Source organism: Phascolarctos cinereus, unplaced genomic scaffold (assembly GCF_003287225.1).
Source record: "Phascolarctos cinereus isolate Bilbo 61053 unplaced genomic scaffold, phaCin_HiC Scaffold_2;HRSCAF=192, whole genome shotgun sequence".
In the NCBI taxonomy this organism is placed as follows: Eukaryota; Metazoa; Chordata; class Mammalia; order Diprotodontia; family Phascolarctidae; genus Phascolarctos; species Phascolarctos cinereus.
The window spans coordinates 70,968,390-70,988,406 of NW_027555625.1; the positions used below are offsets into that span (position 1 = coordinate 70,968,390).

Here is a 20,017-nt window from a genome sequence, read left to right on the forward strand (position 1 = left end):
GGACAAAGCAGTTGTGGAGAAAGGTAGTACAGTATGGGAGGGGGTGGAAAGAAAAAAAAAGCCAAGAATGTGTTGTCCAAAAAAATAAACCCCTCCCCACCTTGCAGTGAGACACAAAACTAGCCCAAGTTTTATTGTCAAGTATAACCAATGATGGTGAGAGGAGAAATCGCTAAGGGTTCTCAAAAGGGACACTGCTATACTTCAGTAAGCCAAAGGCAAGCAAGAACGAAATTCCCAGTTTTCTGATATTAACAACAACAAGAACAACAACAAGAAAAAATCAAACCTCGAACATCATAAGGTTTATAAAACATTTTCCTCACACCTGTCTTGTAGAATGGATCATTTGAGCTTTATCCCCTTTTTGGACATGAGGAAAGTGAGACTTATTGACGTGCAGAAGGAAGGAAGGTTGGGAGAAAGGGAAGGAGGGAAGAAAAGAGGCAAGAGAGGAAGAAGGAAGGAAGAAAAGGAGAAAAAGAAGAAAGGAAGGAAGAAGAAAAGCATTTATTAAATACCTACTATGTGCCAAATGCTTTACAAATATTAAGGAGGAGGAAAGAAACATTTATTAATCACCTACTATGTGCAAAGTGCTTTGTAAATACTATCTCATTTGATCCTCACAATAACCCTGTCAGGGGGTTGCTATTTTTAACTCCCATTTTATGGTCAAGAAAATGAAGACAGACAGTTTCCAAGATCACAAAATTAGAAGTGATCATCACTGTATCTCAAAGCCTCGTGAGGGGTCCAGAGGTTTTGAACTGTACTCCTCTTCCCTTTTGAGAAGACAAGGGGATTTCTTTTTTTAACAGGAATGTAAAAATCAATGATAGTACAGAAGAAAGTGAATTTTGCGTGTGTTTCTGCAGATGATAAGAAGCAATGATATGCTGAATGGGTCTTTGGAGAGGGCTGGACTCTAAAGGATTAGCAGAGCTTTTATTCAAGGAATCATTGACATAAAATTCTCTTTATGATAGGACATGCAAAAAAAAAGTTAATGCAATCTTAGACTGAATTACTAGAAACAGGGTATAGGAAGAATAACAGTGATTGTTCCATTGTACTTTGCCTCAGCCAGACAAAATCTTAGTATCAAAGATCTAGAGTTGGAAGGGCCTCAGAGGTCCTTAAGATCAACTCCATCTTTTTAATAGGTGAGAAAACTGTGAGTTAGTGAAAGTTAAATAAATCTCCCAAGTTCACACAGGCACTAATCATTAGCAGTAGGATCTGAGCCCAGATCTTCTTATTCCATATCCAGTGATCTTCTTACTGTCTAATTGCTGCTTCCACTTGGATTTTTGTATTCAGTTTAGGATGCCACATTTTAGGAATGATAATTAAATTCAGAATTGCGTGCAGAGCAGAATGGCCAACCTGGTAAGGAGATTGGAGATCATGCAAAATAAAGAATTGGTTTTGTTCAACCAGGAGAAGAGAAGACTGAGAAAGGGCTTAAGAATTTAAAGTCTTTAAATAAGTCTGTGATGCAGAAAAAGGATAAGATTCGTTATGTTTTATCAACAAAGGTGCAACTAGAACCGGTGGGCCTAAATTTTAGAGGCTGTTTTGGGATAGACATACAATTAAATCTGTTGAAAAGAAAAATGGTCCCTCCAACAAGGGAAGTGAAGAAAGGGGTAAGAACCGCTATCACTGAGGGTCTCCAAGGGGAGGCTGGATCATTACCTGTCAAGGATGTTATAGAAAGAGAACTAAGTAGCTTCTGAAGTCCCTTGCAACTTTCATATTCTCTATGAAATGTGGTCAATAATCTCCAATAAAAGCATAATTTGCTGTCACCTCTAATAGTTTAATGTATTAAGTTTTGAAGTACCTATAGAAATCTGGTTTAGACTTCAGAGTTTAATAGATTTGTGTCTCTAATTGACGCTGTTTGTGAAGTTAATGGGCCAATATTTTTACATAACTGCACAAGCAATCGAGAATTGACTAAATTCACCTTACCAAAATGTTGGGGTCAGCAGACTTAGCAGGAGCCTGTAATAAGAAGCATTTACAAAACGGTAATGAAGGAAGAATGGGATTCATAGTAAATTGCCCTGGAGAGGATGAAATTCTTAAAGTGAAATCTAAACACATCCCAATGTGTAGGAATTCGAAAGAAACTGTATAATTTCCTCCATTCACTATCAGGGTGTGAATCAATGTTACAGCATTATAATAAAGTGGATTACTTGGCCAGACAGACATATTGTGGTTGGAAAAATCTAAAAATAAATTGATTTTTTTTTTTTTAGGCAATTGGGATTAAGTGACTTGCCCAGAGTCACACAGCTAGTAAGTGTCAAGTGTTTGGTCTCAGGCCAGATTTGAACTCAGGTCCTCCTGACTTTAGGGCCCGGTGCTCTATCCACTGTGCCACCTAGCTGCCCCAGTGGATTTTTTTTTTCTGCCAAGCTTTTATGACCTTACTCAATTTATTTCTCATTGAGTATAGGTAAAAAGTTTGTATGTCCAACTACTTCTTAGAAATTGTATTAATTATGATTAGATACCTTTAGCGTTTGCTCATCTCCCATGAAACTATGCAAGGCTATCATCCAGTCCTCCCAAAGAATTAGTGCTTTTGGTAATGGCTTACAAAAATAAAACAAACAAATACATAAATGAAAAACACAAAACAAAACAGTGGCTTTTGGGGGCTGGAGAAAGTATAAGAAGACTTTGTAAAGTCATATTTTTAAATCAGAAAATGGAAATTACACTGTGTCATTTAGTCTGACATTCTCATGTTTCAGAGCAGGAAATTAAGGTCCAGGTGGAGGTAAGATGACTTAGTCCATTTCCCTCAGCTTTATGATAGGACATCTCTTTCAGGCCCATCATCTCTGAGGCTTATTGGGCCTCTGCTGTTTATTAACTTGGGCAAGTGGCTCCCTGTCCTTGGGACTCGGTTTCTTCATCTAAAAAAGGAGTAGGTTAGAGTCACTACCTGTCTCTAAGCTTAAATTTCATCATCTGTGTAATGTGGTTAGAGTCCTTTTTTTTTTCCTCTTTCAGCCTCAGTTTCTTCACCTTTAAAATCAGAGGGCTGAACTGGATGATCTCTCCAGAGCCTTTCCAGCTCTGACAGTCTGGGAGGCTGTAATTGTCACTATTAAATCTTATCTTTCTTAACAGCTCAGCCTCAATTCTTGAAAGTCAAGTTCTTCTTTGCTATGATGGTATGTGTAGGAATGAGGTCACATCAGCTAGCAATGCAATTCCCTCAAGTGCTAGAAATAATGCAGATGGGAGAGATACTGTCACTGATGGAGTGCCAAATGTGACAGCACTTACACTGAGTAAATACTATTGAAATGATTGCCCCAACTTATTAAAGGATTCCAGTGAGCCAGGGGACATGAGCTCTTATTGGAGTGCAAGTAAACTAGATGTATGTTGTTGGGTAAGTCGCTTAAACCTTCAGTTCCTTTATCTGTAAAAATAAGAGGTTTCAACTACATCAGGCACTCCACAATCTTTTGGTGAGGGAAAGCCACTTTTTAATTTCCTTTAATATCTTGCAATCACTGCAATGTGAGGGCAACTAACCAGAAGGATCCTGGGCTATGTGGGGAAACACTCTAACAGCAGTGCCTCCTTCACCAGTGGAAACCCTGGGGAATCCAGGGTGGAAACAGAAGAATGGCAGTAGCAAGTGGATTCGAATCTACTTAGGACAGCTTTGAGATTTACAACTGCATTCTCACATACATTTTGGGGAGCCTCAGATGAAATGGCCTTAAGTTATCTTCCTGTTCCCCATTTCTATGATTTGTGGGTATTTGTGCTGGGAGATTCAAACTTTTATAAATGGGTATATGCGTTTGTGCATACATGTATGTAAAAGCGTGCATATGTGTATTTGCCAAAGCACACTCTGTGTGCAGCTTAGAAAAACTGAAATAATATTGAATTTGTTATTAGAAGATCTGGGTTTTAATCCCATCCTGAACTCATAGAATATTTTGAAAATTCAGCACCTGTCTCTGATCCTTAGTTTCCTTATTTGTAAAATGAGGGGCTTGGATAAGATGATATCTCAGACCTTTTACGGCACCCACATTCTTTATTCTAAGATTCTTTTTAACTTCAGTTTGACTGTAAGGATCAGAGACAATGCCATGGAAGAATTTACCTCCTTACAGAGTTTTACATTTATGGAAAATATTCAACCTATGCATAAGTGACCTGCCAGTTCTTGACATCTTCAAATGCCAGAGTCCTTGGAACCTTCAAATGATTCGAATATCTGAAACTGATATGGTTTAATTAATGGAAATGACACTAAAGAAAATGTATCACTATCTGACTTGCCACTGTACTATTAAATCTATGATTTGCAGTTGAAACCTACTATGTGTATTGTCTCCCATTGTAATATGAGCTTCTTGACATCAAGGACTGTCCCACTCGTCTAATTTTACCCCCAAAATTTAGCACAGTGCTTTGAATATAGTGTGTCCCTAACACATTTTTATTCATTCATTCATTCATGCATGTTAACATACATATCAGAACATTCTATGTTCGAAGGTCCCTTCTAAATCTAATATTCTATGTTCTAGATTAAGATTAAAATTAGCTGATAATAGCTTTGTATGGATTTCAAAACCGCTTCCCATTCTAACATTTCAAAAGCTGAGCTCACTCTTTAACATTTTGTTGTAAGATACCTTCCTGCTCTACCATACTATGATGTAAGGTCCTTATTATCTCTGAATATTCTGTTTTGTGTGCTTAACACAAGGTAATTGCTTAATAAATATTTGTTGTTCAATGAATTCTAAGGTCCCTTAACTTTATTTAATAATTAAGTATATTCTAAGGTCCCTTCCAATACTGATCTGTAGACTTCATTTCAAATTCCAGCTCAGCTACTTCCAGTTGAATTAACTATCTGGGACCAAATCACTTAATCTCTTTAAGCCTCAGTTCCCTTATCTCTGAAATGGGGGTATTGATATTTACATTCAGGGGTCAAATAAGCATATGAATATAAACGTGCTTCATAACTTAATCAAAACCTATATACAGATAAAATTTTGTTACTTTAAAAATCAATAGCACTTCTGAATTTCCTTTTTGTCCTTTAAAAAATTCTTAGTGCATTTGGTACTGTTTAGAATAAATGGCTAGCTTGGAGCAGAAGGTTCACATGCAAATTCAAGGCTGTGAATTAACACCTCCAAAGGAAAGGAGAGGATGGTGATTATGAATTTCAATTTCCAATTCTCAAAAAGATAACCATTTTCTCTGGGCTTCCAGGTTTGAGGGAAGAAAAAAAAAAGAATAGGATGGCTAGCCTGGGAAGCTGTCTATCTTTTCTATGAAAGGTTTACCATGCTTAAAGCTTCCTCAGAATGTCAGTCTTATGGATAGAGTGACTCTTTCAGGTGAAAGGTACTTCAGCTCAACCTCTGAGCCCTTGGGAAGAGTGACAAGAGGGGTGATTATAGCGGTCATCTTGTTAAATTAGAGACAGAGCCTTTATTTGTAGCAGAATCAGCCATAAAGCAATCAGCTCCTTTCACATAGGTGGCTAACCAGATCATCCAAAGGTAATGACTTTCTATCACTACAATCCTGGGTCAATTTGAACTGGTGACCTAAAAGTGAAAGGTTCCCTATCCCATTATGAATTCCCTGAGTCAACCAGTTCCCTCTAGTTTCCTAAAGACTTATTTTCACATTTAATCCAATCTAGTAGGATTTCTTCTTAAAAACTGGAGTGATTGTACGTCCTATTTAAAAAAAAAGTACTCTTAGGGGGAAAGAAATATATATTTTGCCACATAGAAGGTAAGCAAAAAAAAATCTATTTGACATCTCCAGTAATGGGTTTTTATTTTTTTTTATTTTATTTTGGCCATCCATTTCTGAATCTTCTCAATTGAAAAACTGCATTTTTAACACATTTTATTCCCAAAGGAGAGGTTTTTTTTTCCTCCCATAATTTAAATCTCCTGCTCAACTGTGCATTTAGTTTGGGAGCTCTGGCATGACCTTGATTATCTCTATGTACAAACTGGACACTATAGAATTTCTTCTGGGAGCTTTCTAATTTTATTCAGTCACTATTAGTATCATGGTGGAGAATCACATTTTATAGACTGAATTGGAACAACTTTTAAAATGTCTGTGTGTGTGTGTGTGTGTGTGTGTGTGTGTGTGTGTGTGTGTGTGTGTGTGTAAAACAGCAGAAGACTGCAATGTCTGGAGTTCCCCCCCTCCTTTTTTCTTTAAATCAGAGACTACTTTTCTTTTGCTCTGACACAGCCAATCTCTTTGTCTGGTTTCCTATTGGTTACTAATTGTTCCCGTGAAAATTGGGAAAAAATGTTTGCATTCTTATGAAGAAATAAGGCTACAATGATTTCATTAACATCCATGGAGGTTTGCATTTCAAAACCTTGAATTGATTTGTCTTCCCTTTAAAAAAATGTGGAAAGAAAATGATTCCCTGTTATAGTTCTTGTTAATAAGCAGTTCATGAAAAAGAAAGATTGGACTTGACTTGGACCCAGAGAATAAAACTATGAGCATGGGGAGAGGCTACAGGGAGGAAAATTTTAGTTCAATATAAAGGGAAAAAAATAATTAGAACTGCCTAACAATTGACTGTCTTAATCTATGGAGAGTTATTTCTATGTCACTGGTGGTCTTTAAGCCGAGCCTTCATGACCAGAATATCAGAATTTTGGAGTTATAAAAAAACTTTAGTGGTCATCTAATCCAATCTCTGCCTGACCATGTAAGCTGTCTGTTTTTTAAAATGTGTATCCCTAGTGCCTGACATATAAGCAGATGGTTAATAAATGCTTGTTGATTGATATATAATCCCTTTTATTATACCCCCCAACAAGTGGTCATTCAGGATTGACCTCAAGATCTCTATTGAGGAAAAACCCATTGCTTCTACTTGTCAGCAGTTTTTAAAGGGATTCTGGTTTAATTAGGATGAAGTTTGATCCCTTCCAAATGATAAGATGATAAGTCATTGTGGAAAGTGAATGCTTTAAATGTCAGTAATATGATGCTAACATACATTCACTAAACACTACTTTTACCTGAAGAAACTGGGAAGCACCTAAACTGACCAGTTAAAAATTTTTGGTTAAGCAATTTTGAATGTAAGTGACTTCTTGTGAACTGTTTCTATGTATTTTTAGCTGGTGTTTTCCTTATTTTGGCAGGAGTCTTCAATGACCAGGAAATCTGATGGATTGTGGTCTTCTACTCTGAGTGGTTTTTATTCATGTTTCCTGTGCCATAAACACCTGGTGGAACTGTAAATGAATGTTTGGTACCACATGATGAATTGGATGGCCAAAGGCTGGAGGCAGGCAAAATAACTGTTTCATTTCTGTGGTGATTTGCTTAACTGGGGATACAATGCCAGAACGCCTAGCAGAAATGCTTTTGGATCTCTGGACCCCATTAATAATCTTGTGGATTACTGTTCTCCCATATATTTATATGGCTCCAATGGCCCCATCTCAGGTTTTACCAAATGGATCCGGTTTGGGACTAAATGTGTTGAGTGAAGAACAGCGAGTTTTGAACCGCTCCAAGAGAGGCTGGGTTTGGAATCAAATGTTTGTCCTGGAAGAATTTTCTGGACCTGAACCAATACTAGTTGGCCGGGTAAGCTTGCTTTTTAAGATAATAGCTTAATGGTCAATCCATAGTATTTAACTCATTGACACAAAATCAAGATTTTTTTTTTCTTAATGGATTACTTCTGTAAAAGGATCATTTTAATATCTCTTTAATAATCATAGATCAATTCAGGTGGGGTGGTATGTGCCTATAATCCCCATTACCAGGAATTCTGAGGCTGGTGGATCTCTTCAGCTTGGAACTTCTGGATGTCAGTGGGCTCAGCTGATCAGATTCCCTCATTAAGAGTGGCACCAGGCTACCAAAGAAAGGGAGCTAACTAGTCCAGGTAGAAATGGAGTAAGTCAAATCTCCAAGCATTAGTGAGCTTGGAACTTGGAATCAGTGAAACTAGAAACTTTTAGTTTCAGTGAGAAAGGGAGATTTGATCTTAAATTATGATAATGATAATAATAATAATTACTATTAATTATAGATTACATAGAGGAAAGTTCACATACATGGCATGATTTCCTAGCAATTTTAAGTAGAAATAACTTTGCATTCAGCTTTATAGTATTTAAATTACACAATACCTTTAAAATACTATTTATTTCTCTGAGTTGTATTTTATTAGCTGTATTAATGGTAATAACAAAAAAGGCAATAATAATCATATTAGTAAACTCCCGTTTATATAGTACTTTGCAGTTGTCAGGGTTTTTCCCACAACAATCCAGGGTAGTTGGTAGTACAAGTGTTATATACCTTTTATAAATGAAAGCATTTGAGGCTCAGGATTAAGTGGTCTAAACACAGCTAGCAAGTGTCAGATCCAGATTTAAACCTCAATGTGGTTTATCCCCCCTCTCTATTGATATACAGTTTGACACATTTGTTTTCAATCCAAGTTCATTCAGGAGGCATTTTGTGCCTACTATGTGCCCAGTACTGTCTCGGGCAGAAAGGACAGACAAAAACAAAATATGGTTCCTGACCTAGAGAAGCTCACATTTTATCTTTTCCCTGGGTTATTCCTTGCCTAAGGTTTGTATTTCTGTTCATTTGTTAGCAGCTACCTAGAATGGATGAGTTTAGTTACGCAGGTCCCTCATCCTGTCACATTTTTAAGAAGTCACTTTCTTAACCGTAAAATGAGGGTATCGGGTCATCTAGATCTCTTTCAGTTCTAAGTTCTGCAGTTTTGTTAGTAATGAGGTTCTGCTGTTTCTCAGAAGTAATTAGAAGTAATGGCAAAGATAGAGTTTAGTGACTACGTATTGTGAGATTCACAACATTTTGGTACTAATTTTCCTTATGGTGGGGTGCATGCATGAGTGAAAATATTAGGATTTACGGTGGTTTGAAGTTTTTTTTTTTGTTCACATGTTTGTGGTGTGTGTGTGCGTGTGTGTGTGTATGTGTGTATATTTGCTGGGATAACATATAGTTGTTATCTTAGAGCCTTTTGAATCTCTTCTGGCTTTTTCTTTTTTTTTTCCCCCCCTAGCTAGGATTGTTTTTCTTAATCAGCATTTTCTGGGCTTGAGCAGTGATCAGTAGAAGCGTGCTATCTGCTAGCCTAAATTACACGGAGCTCTGCTGGATGCCATAAATGCCAGGCAGCTGCTCCGCACTGTTCTTCAATCTCTGTCCAAATGCTCACAAATAGAATGCTCACCATGATCGGAGGTACTTTGCCATGGCTTATTTTCTGATAAGTAAAATCGAGACGTGACTCTGCCAAATCCTTTCTTCAAAAGGGTAGCATTTTAAAGGGCTTCAGCATCCTCATCAGAGATTGGTGCACTTTGAGGGTTTCATTAGCTCTTCCAACTAGATGAGGATATTAGAATCACACAATGTTAAGAGCTGAAAAGGATATTAGTGGGATCTTGTTCATTTCCCCCCTCTGTTACCCCAGGGATTTGAAAGAGGCAATGCACTTCAAGAAAGGGCCTGATTTTTTTCTTTTGACCTAAATCAGGTGTCATAGTGAAGGGAGTGAAGGGAGATCATAGGATCATAAGATTGGGAATTGGGAGAAGTCTTAGTAAAGATCCTTACTCTAACCATCTTATTTTACAAATGAAAAAAAAATGAGGTTTAAAAGAGGTGAATGAACTTGCCCCACATCACACAAATAATAAACAGCAGAGCCAGTATTCAAACTGAAATTTTCTGGCTCTTAATCCTAAATACTTTTCCATCACACTAGATTGGACCTCAAATCCAGGTCCCAGGAAATAACTGACAGCATAATTTGTACATAGAATTATTGTTGGAACTCAAACCAATATGAAACTATCAAACTCTATTTTATATGGAATTGTTAAATTAGATTAATAATGCAATCCTAATTAAAATTTTACTCAGTCAACCTTTAGTGACAACCAGAGTCAAAACTAAGGTGAGGCAAGATATGTAGGTGTCATGTCTACCAAGTGATGGGATGGTAAAATGAAATAGGATTGTAAAATTGTAGATGCAAGGGACCTTAGAGATCATCTGTTTCCTTTAACAGACTTGGCAATTAAGGTACAAAGAGATTAACTGATTTGTCCGGGGTCCCACAGGTAGTACGTGTCAATAAGTATTCAAACTCAGATCCTCTGATACCAATTCCAACACCCTCTGTACTGAAAAGATGCAGTTTTAATATATGTTTTTAAGATGTACACATTTTGAATGCCAGAAAATCTCCCTCTTCCTTGACTATAGGGACATATCTTGAAATAAGACATGCTTTTTCCCAATCACATTGAGGACTCAGACCTTCAGATAATAGGAACATATAGGACAGTGGTGGAGAGGAGAGAATAATTTTTTAAAAGTCATTTTTTCTAGCTGTGTGACCCTGGGCAAGTCACTTAACCGCAATTGACTAAAAAAAAGTCATTTTTTTCAATAATCTAGCATTTTCCCTCACATCTTCTGGTAAAGAAGGAAGGAAGGAAGGAAGGAAGGAAGGAAGGAAGGAAGGAAGGAAGGAAGGAAGGAAGGAAGGAAGGAAGGAAGGAAAGAAGGAAGGAAGGAAGGAAGGAAGGAAGAAAGAAAAAGAAGGAAGGAAGGAAAGGAGGAAGGAAGGAAGGAAAGATGGAAGGGAGGAAGGAAGGAAAGGTAAAAGGAAGGAAGGGAGGAAGAAAGAAAGAAAAAGAAAAAAGAAAGGAAGAAAAACAAGGAAGGAAAGAAGAAAGAAGGAAGGAAGGGGAAAAGGGAAGAAAGGAAGGAACAAAAGAAGGAAAAAAGGAAGGGAGGAAGGAAGGAGGGGAAGAAAGAAGGAAGGAGAGAGGAAGAGAAGGAGGAAGAGAGGGAAAGAGGACAGTTAAACAAAACATACTTCCACATTAGCCACATCCAAAAATATGTATCTTATTCTTCATATTAGTACACCCTCTCTGTCATGAGATAGGCAGCATTCTTTCTTTTCAATCCCTTTGAATCAGAGTTGATCATTTAGCTGATTAAATTTCTTAAATCTACCAAAATTGTCCATTTTTATAAAATTAATGTTATAGTATCAATTGTTCTGCTTCAGTTCATACATGTTTGTCCATGTCTCTTTAAAATAATCTTTTACCCCATTTCTTACAGCAAAATAGTATTCTATTGTAATTATGTTTCACAAATTATCTAGTCATTTCCCAATTGATAGGCATTCCTTTAGTTTCCAGTTTTTTGCCACTACAAAAGGAGTCATTATAAGGGCTTTTTCTTTCTTTTTCTTTGATCTCTTTGGGATCTTTTAGCTCTAGCAGGGCTGTAGCTAGGTCAAAGTGCATGTACTGCTTGTTAACTTCTTGTGCATTATTCCAAATTGCTCTCCAGAGACCTCCACAGTTCACAATCCCAGCTATAACAACTGGTTGGGAATAATTTTCTAACATGCAATTACCAAGATCTATGCAAATTGTAACAAAATGACTTATTTTGGGTCCACAGAAAGTTAGGGTGCAAAACACACTGTTAGGTATGACAGATAATAAAAAAGAAATAAGTTGCTACCTTGAGCTTAGCTTAAATAGTAGAAGAAACACACACATCACACATAGACTACCGACAATGTAACAGAACAGCAAATGAAGAAAAAACAAAACAAAACACATCTCTTTCTGATAGAGTATGAAAGTTTTCTATGAATACTAGATATAGCGAATTAAACAAAGTTAGTTGAAATCAACCCTAGAATATTTGTGAGAAGTAAAATTGTAAATATTTAAAAATTATTCACTATTAGAAGAATGTAGAAGTATCTTCAATTTTCTAATTTCTGCTTCTCAGGATTTCTTAGCCTTGTATTTTATAGGAAGAAAGAAAGAAAGAAAGAAAGAAAGAAAGAAAGAAAGAAAGAAAGAAAGAAAGAAAGAAAGAAAGAAAGAAAGAAAGAAAGAAAGAAAGAAAGAAAGTAGGAAGGAAAGAAGGAAGGAAGGAAAGAAGGAAGGAAGGAAGCCCTGCAACTCAAAATGAAAAATGAATGGTTCTTTGCTCCCTAATCACCAGAATGCCCAACTGTTACTGTTATTAAATGCCATCTCATTTGACCTTATTTGGGTTATATCATTGCATTGCTCTTTGGAGACTTTGGAAAAAAAAAACCAGTGACCTGGGACTCAGCAGACCTGAATTCTAGCTTGTGCTTACTAATATCCATCACGATACTGGCAAAGTCACCTCTTTGCAGGCATATTTCCTTCTCTGTAAAAAGAAGGGATTGGATTAGGTTGTTCTTTAAGGCTCCTTTCAGCTGTCACATTCTTTGTCCTCATAATCTATTCTCTAAGGCAACTTCTAAATGTTACACTCCCTGTTTTAAGATTCTTTCCAGATGTAATATTTGGTGATAGCATCGTTTGCAATTTTGACATTACCCTCCCCATAACATTGTATCTCTCCCCGTGATAGAGCATTTCTACATTAAGAAGGATATCTGGCATTCCTCTAGCATTTTGCATACTAATGTAAATGAAGCTTTGTTTCACACATTAGAATACAGGCACAGAGAATTTAAATGACCTATCCATGATCACACAGCCAATAATATATTTGTGGGAGACAGGACTTGAACCCATACGTTCTTGACTCCAGGTCAAGGAGTGCATCCACTATGCTATGATGCTGACAATTGGTCCCCAATCATGTTTGCCATTCATGCATCATAGACTTCCTCTCCCCCCTCACCCCCATGCTTTGCCTAAGTATAGTGCTATTTCTTATTCTATTTCTCAAATGAGGCATTGGAAACACAGATTTGCTAAGTAAAACTCAGATGCCCTGTCCTAGGAACCTCAACTATGTCCTTGAAAGGGAGCTATCATATCTATTCATTAGTATTTGATAACAATAAAATAATTAGAAATTTGGGGGAATTATTCCTATAAAGCATGGCCCATCCTAACCTTTTTTTTATAGGAGAGTTAAATTGATTCTAAACTTGAACTTGGAGAGAAAAAAAAACTTTCAAAAAGCACTTCAAATAATTCTTTTTTTTTTTCTACTCAAAGAAAACTGCTCTTGCACAGTTCTACTGTAGTCTTTGTGGAACTGAATTGTAGCTAAGTCAAAAATACATTTCAGGTTACTGCTTCAGAATAAGAGGCAGGCTAAGTACTTGAAGCAATATGCTTTTGGGTCCTTTTACCTTCTGTAATAGCTTTCCCCCCTCCTTTCTTGCATACTGTTCTGCTTTCAAAACTTTAATCCGATTCACCACTGAGCCTCTCCCTAGGACCAAGGTGAGAAACATTGTTTATTTGTTTATGCCACCAAAGCAGGTATGTTCTTTAAAATGTTCTCACATAAACTACTGGGGTATTAGAGCTAGAAAGTGATGGAAGTTGAGTTTCAAGTCAAGACTTTATCAAAATTTTTGGTTTTATGTTTAATTGGTCTCAAGAAACTTGGAATATGAACTCTTCGTGCTGTGCGAGACTTTAGAACACAGGATTTTCGAGCTAGATGACTTTTTAGTTTATGGAGTGTTAGAAGACAATATAGAGTGATAGAACAGAGAGTAAAAAAAAACTTAGAATGGGAAGAAACCTTGGACATCATTTAATCTTATTTCCTTCTTTGACAGAAAAGGAAAATGAGGCCAAGAGCAGTTGAGTGACTTTTCAAGGTAATACTGCTAGTAACTGAGAGAAAATTGAACCTGATTTTCTGATTACAAGTCCAGAGTTCCTTCTTTTAACACGGTGTTGCTTCCATGAATGTCCTTTACTTTCACATTGTTGTGGTCAAGGACCACCACAAAGATCTTGATGTAAGTGTTTTTGTTTTTGTTTTTTTCAATGTTTGCCTAGCTCAGTGACTAGTATTGTGTAACCAGTATCATTCAGCATCAGTAAGCTAACTAAAAGCCTTGGAGGATTGTATTTTTACCTTGCTCTTCCTATTCCCCATCAAAGATTCTCTAAAGCAGTTAGGTTCTTCTCTTCTCCCCATCACTTGGTTATTTTCCCTTTTAGTGTTAGATTAAGAATTTCTCAGACCAAAAAATAAAAGAAAAAAGAATAAAAAGCCAGCAAAAAAGGAAGTCTAGGGGACACTGTTTATATGGAGGCAATATGAAAAGCACCACGCTAGTTAGTCATGTGAATCTTTGTTCATAAAGCATCTTTGAAAATAGCACATTTATTAAGTGCTTAGTATATGCCAGATGCAAAAATGAAACACAAGATATAGTGCTCAATTAAATTAAATTAAAACTCACTGGTGGCAGAGCCCAATCTAAATTGCTACTTTTTTTTTAATCTTGAAATGTCAGAGTTAGAAGAAATCTCAGAGGTTATTTAGTTCAACCTCCTGTTGAGACATAGTCCATGCCCCAAACATTCCCCAGTGCGTGACAGTCTGGTCTTTACTCAAAGTTTTCACTTATGGGGAACTCATTCTCTTATTAGGCAGCTCATACCACTTTTGGACAGGTTTAATTGCAAGGAATTTTTTTCCCACTTTGATGTTGAGCTGAATTTGACTGCTCTGAAACTTTCTTCAACTGCTTTTTAGTCCTGCCCTCTGGGTCCAAGCAGAACAAGCCTAATCTCTTGTAATAGAAAACTAGAAATATTATTTTATTATTTTCAAATATATACGGTAACTAAAACTAGGTTAAAGGAATGTTTCCTATTAACTGTGGCTTAATTGATAGATGGGGATGCTTTCTAAAGAGGCTTCATTAATTGTTATAAATAGAAATGAGGCTTTCCAAAAAAAAGTGTGAACACAATTTGTTCTCTCAAGTGCTTTGAAGGCTCCCCTGTAATTTTGTTTATATTATTGATTTTAATTTCTTGGAAAGAAGAGTTTGTCAGAAAAAAATGTTAAATACTTATCCAAATTATCACAAGTTCAAAAGCTGTGGAATATAAATTGATGAAATTTTTCTCCATATATGAATGAATATGTGTGCAAGATATATGAAACGCAGAGTTCTTCTTTTTTTTTAAATGACCTTCTTAAGGCTAACAACATTTTACTAATGGAGCCAAGAGGGGGAAAAGTTCCAGATCTCTTTCTAATCCACCCCAATTCCATACGACATTTAGACAATAAAATCTATTGAAAGAACTTGCTGGGAGGTGGTGGTGGGGGGGAAGAATTCTTTGTCTCTTCACATCTGAAAGGTTATCACATGGAGGAGAAAGTGGATTGGTTTTATTTGACCCTAATGGTCAGAACCAGGAGTAATGGGGTACAAGTTATAGGGAGACATCCACTTTAGGGGGAAATATGCTAGTACTTAGAGCTTCCCAGAATGGGCTGCTTTGGGATTTGGAAGGGGGAGGGGTTCTACTGGAGAACTACTTGCCAGTGATGGTATAAAAGGATTCATACCTCAGGCAGACAGTTTGATTACATTACCTCTCAGGTTGCTTCCGTCTCAGATGAACCCTGATTCTACCCACCACCTAGTTCCAGATACAGCTGAATGGGGCACCCTTGGCATTCAGAACCCTCTTATTCTAAACCCTTTTCTTTCATTATCCTACCACTCTCCTCCTTTTCCTCATTATATTTTCCTCCTACCTGGTCCTTCCCAATCTTTCCTTATTTGGATACAGCTCCTTCACTTGTGATGCCACATCTATTTATAATTCTCTCCCTCCAAGGCACTGACTCATTTTCTCTCTTTAAATTTGACCTTCTAACCTTCCTCCTTCGCTTTAACTGGCAAATCATTTAGGTGGTGCTTTATATGAAGGACACGGAATACCAAATAATTACCCTGTATTATGGTATACAGTGTCAGTGGCTGCTGAGAAAATTATACTTGACATACCATTATTTTTGCTGGCCGTTTGCATGTTAAGTGTACTGGGCCAAATAGTTGGAGTAAAATTGTATTCCCAGTCTTGAGTACAATTCATTTTCGGTTCAGTGAAGCTCCTGCCTACTCAGTGTTGGTGCGCCAGCCAGCCAGCCTGTTTTCAGGGATTGCAAGTCAGCATCTCCTCCCTGAAACTCAGGACTCTAGAATATGTGCCTCTTCACACCTGTGAGTCACTCACTGGCTGACTGTTCCACAGGAAAAAAAAAACCCAAAAAACAAGAGTCTTAATACTACTGGAGATTGCTTGGTGTTGAAGCTGATTAAAATCAATGGAATTGTATCAGTTACACAAATTAGCATAGACCCAAGAGCCCCCAACCCAAAGGAAATTGGTCAGGCCATAAAAAGAAATTATACTCTGAAAAAGTAAAGTGTAATAAAACAAACAAACAATTGAAGTCCCAACTCCGGGTAATAATGCTGATTGAGAGGCAGCATAGTATAGGGAAAAGAGTACTGAATGTAGAATCCAGTAACTCAAGGCCTAGTTTAAGCCCTCTCTCTGAAACTGATGAACAGATCACTTCACCTTTCAATGTCTCAGTCTCTTCACTTGTAAAATGAATATATTGAACTAGGAGATAGTTAAGGACAGTGGAAAGAATGTTGGAGTTGGAATAAGGGGACTTGGATTTGGATCTCAGTTCTGCTTGGGCAGAAACCAGTTCTGTTACCCCCTACCTGTGAAACCTAGCTTCTTACGTCTTCAATGTCTTTATATATTGAGAGGGTTAGATGACATGTCTGCAAAGATTCCTTTCAGCTCTACATCCTATGTTTCTATAGCTGTTAGGGACTGGAATTACAATTTCTATGCCTACCAGATATGTCACCATATTTCTCTCTGAGCCTCAGTTTTCGCATCGTTAAAATAGGGATGATACTAATATTTGAACTTATCCAACTGCCAGTCTCATAAGAAAAGTGCTTTGTAAATCTTACAGATTCATATAATTTTTAAAACTGAGAGAGCCTTCAGAGTGGACACTAGGTTGCTTTTTTAAAATTTTTTTGTGAGGCAATCAGGATTGAGTGACTTTGCCCAAGGCCGCACAGCTAGCAAGTGTTAAGTGCCTAAAGCCAGATTGAACTGAGGTCCTGACTCCAAGGCCAGAGCTCTATCCACTGTACTACCTAGCTGCTCCTAGACACTAGGTTTGTATTTGTCTATATGTATTCCCCAGCCATAGCACAGTGTTTGGCACATAATAAATGCTTAAAATGCTTTTTAATTTATTCATTCAATCAATTTTGAATTATTTCTCAAATTCTGAACTTTTCTATGCATTGAAGAATCTCAGATCTGACAAATGACTCAGAGGTCATCTAATCCAATTTCTATCTCAAATAGGAATCCTTTTTATGATGTTTTCTGTAGTAGGTTAAAAAAATAGCATACAGATAGCCAATGTTAAACAAATATAATAATAATAATAATAATAATAAAAATAATAATAAATCATCTTAGGGAAAGAGTGAACTTTGCCCCATCCTTGTCTGCAGGCCCTGAGTGAGTCATTTTATCTTTATATGCTTAAATTTGCTCATCTGCTAAATAAAAAAAATAGCATTTGTACTGGGAAGCTAGCTGGTGTGGTGGAATCAGGAAGACTCATCTTTCTGAGTTAAAATCTGGCCTCAGATACTTACTTAAGTCACTTAACTCTGCCTTGGTTCCTCATGTGAAAAAGGAAATGGCAAACTACTCCAGTATCTTTGCCAAGAAAAGCCCAAATGGAGTAACAAAGAAATAGATACTACTGAACAACAAAATTTGTCTGCCTACCTTATAGGGTGATCAGGCAGACCAAATGAGACAATAAATCCCAAAAGTGCTTTGTAAATGCTAAATAATAGGTCAATGCCAGCTTTTATTGTCCAATCTTAACATTTTGACATGGAATAGACCTTGGGAATCGTCTAGTCTACCCCCTTCATTTATAGATGTCCTGAACACAAGGAAGTTAAGTTACTTGACCAAAGATCACACAGAGAGTAAGTGGCACAATGGAATTTGAATCCAGGTCCTCTGATTTGAACCTACTTTTACTTTTTTATGACTTTTTGAGTTTACATTTTAATATATTCTTCAATTAACAATGATTAGACCATAAAAAAATGTAGAGACTGCATTACTGATTTTTTGAATGTGATGGACACTAATGGAAAAATATCCAGTAAATAAAATTTTCTTTCTAAAAATCTTATTTAGTATTTTAAATGAATTTTCACAAGACTTGGAAGAGCTAGTCTTATTAATCAACAAATTAAGATGTCGCAAATGCCTTTCAACAGGCTTTATAATAGAATTGCCCAGAAAGAAAGAAATGCTGCAATTTAGTAGCATTTGTAAAAATATGACATGTCATTATAGAGTGAAATGCATATAAAAATTGGCAGAAGCTTGATGTCATCATACAAGGGAAACAAGGAATATGTTTTATGGGTCCTAATGACAGAAAGGTTGAATTTTGGCATAGAAGAACCTTATGATGATCTATAAAAAATAGGTGACTATTACTTAGACATACATTCTATATTTTATATATATGTATATATATATATGTATTATATTATATATATATATATATATACACAGGCATATATATTTTCTCATATATATATACTATAGTATAAGACATTGAAAGTTTAGATTTCACAAGAAAGGATATTTGCCTAGACAGCATATATCTAGGACTTATGTGGAAAAAGAAGAAGAAGAAGAAGAGGATGAGAGGAAGATTTCTGGGGAAAATTCACATGCTAGAGCATACCCAGAGGGCAGGATAAAGAATATCCTAGAGTTAGACGAAACTGATCTGACTTTTATTAGCCAAAATTCATGAAGGTCCTACTATGTGCCAGGCACTGTGCTAAGTGCTAGAAATACAAAGAAAGGTAAATGACATCCCTTGATCTCAAGGAGCCTAGGGTTTAATAGGGGAGACATACAGGAGCAAGCTATGTTCAAACAAGTTATGTACAGGCTAAAGTGGAGATAATAAATACAGGAAAGGAAGTAACATTAAGGGTGATCAAGAAAGGCTTCTTGTGAAAGGTGGAATTTTAACTGAGAAATGAAGGAAGCCAGGGAACTTTGGAGGCAGAGATGAGGAGGGACACTATGCCATCCACCATCTATTGAATGAACTGGGGATGTTTAGTCTGGAAAAGAGAAGTTTAAAGATTGCTGTCTTCAAATATCTGAAGAACTATTGTATGAAAGAATTAGTCCTGAATGGCTGGGAGCTGCTGACTAGCAGATTTCTGCTGGGTGTAGGAAAAAAAATCTTTAACTATGAGAGTTGTCAAAAATTGGAAAGTTTGGCTTTAATTGGTAATGAGTTTCTCATTACTGGATGAATAAAAGTGGAGGAGGCTGAATGCTTATCTATAAGGATGCTATAGAGAAAATTCCTGTCCATCTATGGGTTGGCCTAGATGGTTTTGGGGGTCCTTTCTGCCTCTGGGATTCCATGCTTTTTTGATTATAAAAATTAGTTTTTTGTAGAATGTTTGGCAAATCTGCTTCTTGCAATAAGTTGATCTATGATGTTCAGCAGTGGGCAAGAGTTCATTGTATCGACATTTAAACATCTCCAACGGTGCTCTTTAGTTTTCATTGATACAGAATGAATAGGTTGGATGAGATCAGTGTTGTCAAACTCAAATAGAATTGGGGTCCTTAACCATATGTAAGCATCACTGTAGGCCACATGTTGACTTAGAAAGTCAAAAGTTAACATTGTTTATGTTCAATTGTATTTTTATTTATTTTGTCGAATATTTCCCAATTCATTTTAATCTGGTTCAGACAATACTGAGGAATGTTGCACAGGTTGCATGTTTCACATCACTGGGCTAGATGATCTCTAATGCCCTTAGAATTCCACGTTCTTAGATTTCTTCCAACTCAAAATCATATGACTTTATGTAGGGCTCAGAAAACCCATTAAGATTTGAAGGGGTAGTATTTCTTCATATTAAGTTTCCTAATCACTAATTCTAATACCTGTAGGATTTCCTTTCATACTTTCACCCTGGATAGAAAAGAAAAGAAAAGCA

The 20,017-nt window shown here is 36.6% G+C and overlaps 1 protein-coding gene across 1 annotated transcript in view; it reads left to right on the forward strand.

Annotated features, from left to right (window-relative positions):
* The window catches only part of CDH8 (cadherin 8), a 501,032-nt gene that overhangs the window by 10,465 nt on the left and 470,550 nt on the right, over nucleotides 1-20,017 (forward strand). The window contains exon 2 of the mRNA XM_078149450.1: nucleotides 7,215-7,665. Within this exon, the coding sequence (XP_078005576.1) occupies nucleotides 7,414-7,665 (252 nt within the window). The 5' untranslated portion in view covers nucleotides 7,215-7,413. The remainder of the gene's footprint in view (nucleotides 1-7,214; nucleotides 7,666-20,017) is intronic.